Genomic DNA, 9,850 nt, shown 5'->3' with positions numbered 1-9,850 from the left:
CTAAGAAAAATGTCAAGGAATATTTCAAAGGGGAATGAAATCAGATTTGCAAGGTGAAGTTTTCTTCCTGGGAGAAAAGGACAAATTCCAAGTTTTCTCTTGTAGATGCCATCAGTTCTCTCGGGCAACAAAATCTTCGGATGTGGCGGGAGGGCAGTGGTTCTTAACCTGCGGTTGCTGAAGACCACTCCGAGAAGCTGATAAAACTGATGGCCCCTCCTCCAAGAAAAATGAACACACACACACACACACACACACACACACCATTACACTGATGTCAGGGCACTTGTGGACTCCAGGTTAATGACCACTGGTCTGGGGTCGAATTTCAAGCCCAGTCTTACAGGAAAAGAGTCTACCTTTGGAATTTCCTTTCAGGGCAGGAGGTGGGAGGTCATAATGTGAGCATGTCCTATAGACAGCGGCTCAGGAATGAGGACAGTGTTGTCCTTCACCCACTGGGCTGAACTTGAGCTGCAGCTTGTGAAACTTACACCCAAGGGTCACCCACGAGGACTTGGTGGAGAGCAGACTTCACGTTACTTGTATAAACACCAAGTCAGATGCAAACCAAGGTTTTTGGTTACTCCAGTTTTTCCTTAGAGGAGCTCTGGATATAATTCTAGGACAAAACTGAATTTTGGCTGAAAATAAAAGAAAATTTGGTAAGTCAGCCTAATGCCCAGAGGTAGCCTTCTCACCTGGAAACAAACTGTGGCTGCTTTTGCCCTACAATGGCATAGTTGAGTACTTGTGACTGAGACGCTGTAGCCCACAAGCCTAGAATATGTAACTGTCTGCTGACCCCTGGATTATAGGAAGGTAAAAGAGGGAACACCAGTCTTCCTGGGAAAGTCAGGGAGGTGACATTTCAGCTGGGCTCCCAGGGCTGCAAACACTGCCTGAAGGCTTTAAGTTACAATCTACGCTTTCAGCTTGAATCTCTTTGAGGTGCCTAAGAAGAAACACCTACTCATCTAGAGAGATCCCATGGGTTACAAGGTGGAATCCGGGAAGCCTTGGAGATGTCTCCGGGGAGGTTAGATGGAGCTTTGGTGGTGTCTGTAGGCTGAGGGGTGAGAGCTGAGGAAGAGGGCCTTCAGACTCCAGTTGTATGCTGCATTTGAACCAAGAAATTGGGGTTTCATATTTCACACACACACATTACAGGTGAAATAATTGGCTTATTCAAGTGTCTTTTGCTTGCAAGGCACAGAAACCCATTTAAATAAGCTTAAGGCCCAGAGTGAAATATATGATTTGGAAACTATACCTGCTCACGGCAGGTCTCAGGAGAGGTACGGCAAGAACTGCAGGGCTGTCAGTAGCTGTCAGGAGCGGCTCTCTGCCATCTGGCCTGAAGGTCCATCCTCTCTGCCTCTCTCTGGACATCCACTCCATTTGTCTCTCTCCATGGAACTGTGTCCCCTGCTTCTCACTGCTCAATCTGGTGCTGATTGCCCAGTTCCCAGCACCTTATCTTGGGCAATCCGAAGAGCATCCTTACATATCACTTAAATTCCTGGGAACGAATCTGGTTGGCTTGGCTTCATTCTCCTTGTCCAATCAGCCTTGGCAGAGGTGTGTGCACACACAAGGGCAGGGAGGGGCTTGTGGATCAAGTATGGCTGGCAGAACCTACCCCTGTGAATGGCTGGAAGGGCAGGTCTCAGTGAAGCTGGGGATGGTTGGGAAGAACCTCTAATCATATCTATGAATGCTAACCTGTTTAAGGCTTCTCTGAACAGGAGACACATAGAGAATGGGGTTGAGAGGTGACCTGGCCTTGCCAAAGTTAGAATACTGAGCAAATTGTTTATCACTCCTGTTTGTTATTTTCTATGTACAAGGAAGTAAAACTATCTTTCTCCTTTTGTTTTGGCAGTATTCTAAGGATACATTATGTAGTAGCTGGGAAAAGCAGGTGGTATCTTAAAACAATTGCACAAGGCGGGATGATGATGATGATGGTGATGATGAAGAAAATGGCAGCTATGTCTTTATTGATGAGGCGTTGTCTTTCTTCCAGCTTGGCAAGAGTGTATCGAGATTTCCAAGAACTCCTCGTGGATGCACCAGAGAGCCAGCAGCTTGGCCATGTTTGGACAGAACTCCGCACCTTGTCTCTACTTATGGATACCCTCCGGACTCACCCTGAGAGAATTGCAGGTAAGGTGGGCTTCCATGTTCTCAGCCATCCCCTCTCACTTGCCTCGTACATCAGAGACACGGAAGATACAGTAAAGAGTGGGGAGATTTGGTGAGAAAATATACTAGAGGAGACAGGAAGGGATGGCATCTAGAGGTGGTGTGAGGCTAACCTTGGTGAGGAGTCCTCTCCCTACCAGCCCAGAAGGTAGGAAGTTAGGAAGGAGAGCAGGCAAGGTCTTACCCTTACCCCTGGTAAGTCCAGAGACAGAAAGGGGCATGCCGGGAGAGCTTGTGCCCTGGGAAGTAGGGGAAAAGGGATTTGTGGAGTCAGGTAAATGTGTGGGACAGTTTTCATAGAGCCCTAGAGAGTGAGCTAAGCAGGAACATGGACAAGCAATGCCTAGTAGCACTAAGGACTCAGGGAGCTCAGAGAGTGTATGTTCATCATGACATAAATATGTATAGTCGTTGGATTTCTTTCAGTAATATTCAGCACCCCCGGCCCTGAGGCAGAGCAGGTGCACAGTGGGGGGATACAGGCGTGGGTGTGTGTGGGGAGGTACCACGAAAGGTCCAGGAGGCAAGGGGGTTGAGGGAGGTTTGGACTACACATGTCAAGTCCAGGATGCATAAGGGTGGACGAGAAGCCAGAAGTACTGAAATGGCCCAGGAGAAAATGGAGGGGAGTGGAAGTCTCAGGGGGTTCCATGACCCTGTTTAAAGACTGAGAAAATGAGCGTGATAGAAGGATTGATAGCTTTGGTCAGAAAGTGAAGTATGTGAATTCAGGATTTCAAAGGCAGGCAGAAAAAGTGAGAATGAGCCCTGAAGTGGGGACGTGGTGGTTGAAGTGGAGAGAGAGGAGGTAAGGGTTTAGTTGATGAGGAGGTGAAGGAAATGAGAGACCCGGCTGGATGGGTCACATGGACACTGAGGCCCTGTGGATAGGACAGCTGTTTGGGGTCAGGAACAGTGAGGAGGAATATCCTGTGTCTCTCCTCCCCAGGGGAAAAACAAGAAACAAACAAACCCAACCCCAGTAACTACTCTGACATCTCTTCTTAAAGCACAAGTGGATGTTGTGTGGTTGTCATATGCCCAGTAGGCTCCTCTGCAGACGGCCGGACGGACTGCACATGGCAGCAGCCTGGGCACCAGCTAGAACCCATCCCTTGGGAGGAGCAAATGAGTGGCTGGGAGGGAGCAAAGCCTACCAGGAACCCTGAGATCATTGCAGTCCAGGGGTGGAGAAAAGGCCGCTGGTGTGGGGAAGATTGTTCACGGGAGGAGGCGGACTCAGAGTCTGTGAAGGAAGCAGTTTGGAGATGGGAGATGTCTGCTCCTAGGATGGGGGTGGGGCGCTGTGACTCTCGGGATGGACTTAGAAAATGACCGGGATAAGGAAGGCGTCTACCAAGGGGACTGGGGGGGCTGGCTAGAGCCGCTCCTACTTAGGACTCCAGACAAGGAAGATTGGAGAATGGTACCCATCGGCCCAGGGAGCCGCACATATACAGCTGTCAACATTCAGCAGGTATTTGGCAAGCGCCTACTGAGCCAGGCGCTGTGCTAGTCCCTGGGGTCCGAGAGACACGTCCCACTATGTGCCTGCCCTGCTGCCAGGGCAGGGTGGAAGGACTGAGTGAACAGTGACCACACCAGGTTGAGGCGAGAGCCGGTGGAGCTTCAAGAGCTCAGGGGAGTCCGCGGGGAAAGCTCTGTAAGGAGATCTGGTCCTCCTCACATCGGCCACCTTCTCTCTTCTCACCCCACTGGAGCAAAAAAGGACAGGAGTTCAGATGGGACATTAAGCTTACTTCATCGCATTCTAATTGTTTCAAAAACAGTAAAGCATGTACTTTATGTAGTAAAACCAAATTAAACACTACATTCTTGGCTGCTTTGGATAGAAGAGTTTACTTAGCTCAATTAGCATTTTAACAATAAGGGGGGAAAAAGGGGTGGGGGGTGGGGACACCAACCAGAAAGCATTTTTTCCCTAAGAAGCAGTAGAGGAGAACGTGGCTCTCCAAGCCCTAGAGTGATTGCCCACCCCGTTCATCCAGCAGACATTTTATTTTGGTGTTTGATCATCAGATGGAGTCCAGCTGGGAGGACGTGTAAAGGAAGTCATTTCAAACCACAATTTCTCTGTGGTCTTTACAGTGTGTATGTGAGAACCACAATCACTACTTCCTAACCCCAAAGTAGGACACGGAGTGAATCGGCACACAGGTGGTTCCTTCTGCAGGCCTTCGGGGTCTGAGGGAAAATCCCTAAATGACATCTGAAGTCTGAGACCAGTTCAGGGAACGCCAACTGAGGTTCCCAACAAAATTTGGGGGAATGGAATGGAGACTATGCAGAAACCCTGACCTCAGTGGCCATCAGGAGGGACAAGGGACCAACCCCAAGTAAAGTCTGGGACACAGTCTCTGAAGGAATTCCAGGCTGGGGAATGAAGTCCACTGTCAGCACTCAGACGATTTCAAAGTCTGTCCCAGTGTCACCTGGGGACGTTGCTGGCTGCGAACATGGAATCCTCAACCCAAACTGCAGTGGATGGTTAAGTCATTGAAAGTGAGGTGGGTGTCTGTCACTGGTGTGTGCTTTTGCCTGTCAGTTCCCCAGTCACCTGGGAAAGTATGCTGATGGGAGACCAGGCAGCATTTTCCTTTCTAGCAAACCTGTAGTACAGCATTCTCCACAGGGGAGGATTAGTGGTAAATGACAGACTTGAAGCCCCCTCCCCTCTCACCCCAAGCAAGCTCTGCCGGTCTCTCAATCATCTTTAAACATCTTCTTCCCAGAAGCCTCACATTCTCCTGGCTTCCCTCCCACCTCAGCTCCCCTCCGATCTATCGGCCTCAGCAGTTCCCTCCCCCATACTCTAATCTTCTTGGGGAAGAGAACAAGAAGAACCACATTTTAAACTAAATTTATTTTTCTTTCTTTGGGCCCCCAGTTCACATTTCTCCCTTGAGAGTCTAGTGAAGCCTCTGTCTGGTATCGGCCACCTCTTACATTTTGGGCCCCACACTCTCCCTACAGGGTGGCCCCCACCTCCCCTCAGGTGTGTGGAATCAGAACGCCCCTTCCCCCTAGGGTCACAGCAGCTCAATCACCTGGGAAGGATACCGTGCAATGCCAGGGCAAAATCGCTCCCTGTCTCCCTCATTTTGTCCCTCTCCCCAGCAAGGAATGTGTAAGTAAGGTCAGGTGAGTGAGTTAAAGAATAACAAAAAGATAAACAGTCAAATGGGGTCCTAACTCTCAGGTCAAGACAACAGGTATTTATTGGGTGCCTCCTGCCATTCCATTTATGGAGGCCCTGATTCCATGTCAGAGTCTAATGCTGGGTGTCAGAAACAAGTGACTTCAGGGCTTATATCTGTGTGCCCAGCATTGATTGCTAGGTATGAAAAGGAGAATTAATAAAAGTAGAATCCATAAGCAGACGTGTGTGTGTGTGTGTGTGTGTGTGTGTGTGTGTGTGTGTGTGGTTGCTGGAGGCCAGAGTATACAATATAATGCTGTATATAAAAAAGTGATTGGGAGAAGAACAACTGAGCTGGTGCCCCAGGAGATGGACGAGAGGAAGCAAGAGCTGAGTTTGGAAGATGGCAGGATTTACATTATTGAAAAGGAGGGAAGGCAAGAACCAAATAGAGCAGCCCCTCTCAGAACCTTCCTCCTCCCTTCAACTCCTGCCTGTGTCAGATTGCCCTGCAGCCTCTGGGCCTGTCCTCTGCAAAGGGAAGTGATACTGGGCTACCCGGCTGCACGACTCTAAAGGACCCATTCTGGTGAGGAAGGCGGCTGAGCAGTGGGACTCAGGAGAGGTTGCCCCTGCCCTAGCTACATGGCCAGGCCTGTGGTTGATCCATTTCCCCTTTCAAGAGGAAATTAGCGGCAATATCAATCTGAACAAGGCACTATACAGGGAGAGTCACAACCTGCAAATGGAAGGGATGGCCCTGTCAAGCACTCCGGGGGCTGGGCCTCTTGGCTGTCTGGTGAGAGAAGCATTTGGGGAGGGAGGAGATGAGCTCTGTGGTGTTAGGGCCTGGAAAGAGCAGGAGCATTTGATGATTAAATTTAGTTAAAGAAGAACTAAGCGATATACGATCAAACGGGTTCCAGGAGAAGCTGGGATGTAGAGATAGGCATTGTCATGTAACCCAAACGCTTTCCCTTAATCTTGAAATGGTTCCGTAAATATCTGGGCCTGACCTTCTTCTCTGGCCTCATGAACTGTAACAGTGCGGCCCTGGAAACAGGTAGAAGAGGTAGGTACCCTGGGTGTGACTGCCCAGGGAGGGGTAAGAATAAAATCAGTGCAGTCAGAACAGAACAAGCATGTATTGGGTCCTCACTCTTTGCAGGCTTGAGAGCTAAACACTTTGTATTCCTGGTTCCTCGTCAGCCCTACAACAACCCTGAGCGGTAGATGTGGAAAGTTCATACACAGAGAGGTTCAATCCCTTGCCCCAAGGTTACCTAAACTGTTAGCAGTCCTTTATGCCTCCCCATAAAGAAATTTCTGCTTCCAACAGGTACTGCGTGGAGCTAGAGAGAATGTTACTGGAATGATCAGGGCAAGAAATTGCAAGCCCGACAATAGGCCATTCTCTTCTTTCCCAGTTGAAGCTTTTTTTGCCCTAAACAGCCTCGTCTCTCTTAGTTCATGTCGGTATCTTGAGCTTAGAGCCTTAACTGAGATGACAAAAGCACGAAGACGAATCCTGTACCCCATGACAAGGGCGCTGTGGACAGAGCACGAGTCTCCTCTAATCCTAGACTAACAATTTTCAACCTTGGAACTATTGGCATTTTGGACCAGATAGTTCTTTGGGTTTTTGTTTGCTTATTTGTTTTTTGGTGGGGGGAGGTTTTTGTCATATGCATTGTGGGTCATTTAGCAGCATCTCTGGTCTTTATCAACTAGCACCTTCCAGTTGTGACAACCGAAATGTCTCCAGACATTTCCAGATATTCCCAGGGGGACAAAATTTCCCTGCTCTAGTTCCTCACCCCCATCTCCTTGAGAGCCGCTGTCCTAGACCAACCCCCTAAAGTATCTGACGACCCTTCCCCCACCCTGAGCTAATGTTGTCAACCTTCTGTGCCTTCTCATTAAATTTGGCCCAACTGCTTCAGCAGTAAATGCTGTGACTATGTGGGTGACAGCCGATCGGCGGGACCCCTGACCTCCAGGCACTCCCAGGGAACCCAAGAACAGAGCCTTCTTCTGAGAGGCCAATTAAAAATGTTTCCAATCAGTTCTCCATGTTTTCACTTTTTTGACCTACCTCCCCTTCAACACCCTGATTTTTTTCTCATTCATGTACAGGAAAAGGAATACGAATCCTGGATGTCCTAAGAGATGAAGAAACACTGACACTATTTCTCGTGAAAAACATTGGCCTTTCTGACTCAGTTGTCCACCTTCTGGTAAACTCCCAAGTCCGACCAGAGCAGGTAGGACTTGACATGAATCCGGTCAGTTGTCCCTGAAGGGGAAGGGCAAGCGTGAGCCTGAAAAAGACAAGAAACACAGGCATTTTTTCCTTCTTGCTTTCATACTCAGAACCCATGATGCATGCGACATTCAGAAAAATACCTCGGGGTCACTTGAGATGATGAGTGTTCCCCTCCTAGGATTCTGAGTTGGTATAAATCCTGGTAACAGAACCTCTCCAATTTTTATGACAAGAAGGAACTTATAGATCATATGGCTCAACCTCCTCTTCTAGCTGTGGAAACTGAGGCTTATTTGTGTATTCATTAAATATTCATTAAATATCACAGTGGGAACAACATGGGCAAGGCCCTGACTCTAGGAGCTTATATCCAGTGGGGGTGACAGGAGATAACAAAGTCAGCAAAGGAAACCATGAGTTTCCAGGTTGAGGAAAATCTAGCAGGGTCAGGAGTTTGGGAGGCACTGAGGGGTGTGGGATGGGGAAGGTTTTAAATGAGGTTGTCAGGGAAGGCCTTCCTGAGGAGGTGGTGTTTGAGCAGCCCTGACTGAAAAGACGGTGGCCATGGAAATAACTGTGAGAGTTCCAGGCAGAGAAGCCAGCAGTACGAAGGGGCAGAATTTGCTGAGCTAACTCCCAGGTAACGGCAGCATGCAGAGTAGACCCCTGATTTCCTGCACCATTTCTTCTCCGTGCCAGGCAAACTCCTTCCTCGTATCCCCCTTGCACAGTATGGCCTACTCCCGCCACCACCCCCCAAATCTATTTCATCTATTTTCATACTCTCTTATATTTATTCAGAGCATTTTTACCATTGACACATGACTTTCACGTCTGTTAGCTGTGTGTTTTTCACATGAATCCTGACATGGGTCAAACAGATGGGGAAACTGAGGCATCTGGTGACTGAGTGATTTGCATGAGGCTTTAGAGCTAGAAATTGTCAGCATGGCAGTGGAATCCAGGTCTTCTCATTCCTAATCCAGTCGTCTGTGCTCCATCCAGTTCAGTGGTCCCGTAGCATCAGCAAGGACTGGGAACTTGTTTGTAATGCAAATTCTCAGGCCCCACCCCAGACCAAGCAGCAATCTGTGTTTTAACCAGCCCTCCAGGTGATTCTGACAGGCTCCAGGGTGAGAACCACGGCTATAGTTTGGGGCCTTACGGCTCCTGACCCAGCATTTTGGGTGTGTGTGGGTTCCTAGTGGGATGAACTCAGTGAGAGTGCAGGGTAAGCAGCAGTGAGAGTGCAGACACCCTTCCGCGCCTTCTGGCTAGGTCTGTACCTCCCACCCAGACTCCAGGGGAGACCAGACATAAACAAGAGAATTTTGGGGCCTGTGTCAGTCCTGAGATAAAGGTCTGCACAGGGTACTGTCTCAGCCCAGAGGAGGGAGGGGCACCCCACCTGCCTGGTTGGGGCTGGCTCTGCTGAAGGGGGTTTATACCTGCTTTTCTGGCTTCTCAGACCCTGAGGTTTTCACCGAAACTAGACAAGGGGAACTGAGGATAAGCCCTGGGGGCTGTGTGTCAGGGCCCTTGGAGCATGGCGCCCGCAGTACCCAGGCCTTGGCTGCTGTGGGCTCCTGGCGAGGCCCTTGGAGTCAGGCCTGGCTGCCCCACTCTACTTCCCCTCCCAACCCCACTGAGGGTGGGGGTGGTGGAAGCAGCATTGATTGTTCATTTTCCCTCCTGCTTTCTCTTCAGCTCATAAAACTCAAGTCCTGGAAATGCCTGTCATGACTTCCAGTTGGTAATAAAAGGGAGGTGCAGATAAGGGCAGGAATTTAGGGGAAATTTCTTTCCAATGTCTCAGAGACGTGACATTTGGATCGCTAGCTGCTGTGCTACTGGCGTTAGGGCTGAGGCCTTTCATGGGGGGAGAAGGAGCCAGGATCACTGGGTTATGACTTTATTTAGTAATGAGCTAATGCGTCCCTGACCAGTGAACCCAGAATTTAAGAGGAGCCCAGCGGTCCCACGCTTGGAGATGCCATCCATGCCCCCTCTTCACCCGTGCCACCAGCTTCCCAGCTGGTTGCCTCGTGCACCTGCCTCCTGATCTGTATGTTGGTCTTGGTCTCTGTTCAGCTTGGTGGATCTTTAACAGCATGTCCAGTAGAACCTTCCTCCAAGATGGCAGTGTTTTCTCTCTGTGCTGTCCGCTGTGGTAGCCAGTAGCCACATGTGACAGGCAGGCACTTGAAATAGGGCTA

The 9,850-nt window shown here is 49.5% G+C and overlaps 1 protein-coding gene across 1 annotated transcript in view; it reads left to right on the top strand.

Annotated features, from left to right (window-relative positions):
• Positions 1-1,955: 1,955 nt before the first annotated feature.
• Positions 1,956-9,850, top strand: part of ABCA4 (ATP binding cassette subfamily A member 4) — a 106,250-nt gene continuing 98,355 nt past the window's right edge. The window contains exons 1-2 of the mRNA XM_019752592.2: positions 1,956-2,169; positions 7,505-7,632. Of these exons, the coding sequence (XP_019608151.2) occupies positions 1,956-2,169; positions 7,505-7,632 (342 nt within the window). The remainder of the gene's footprint in view (positions 2,170-7,504; positions 7,633-9,850) is intronic.

This window comes from Rhinolophus sinicus, linkage group LG06 (genome assembly GCF_036562045.2).
Source record: "Rhinolophus sinicus isolate RSC01 linkage group LG06, ASM3656204v1, whole genome shotgun sequence".
NCBI classification, from domain to species: domain Eukaryota; kingdom Metazoa; phylum Chordata; class Mammalia; order Chiroptera; family Rhinolophidae; genus Rhinolophus; species Rhinolophus sinicus.
This window is presented reverse-complemented; position numbering and strand designations above follow the sequence as displayed.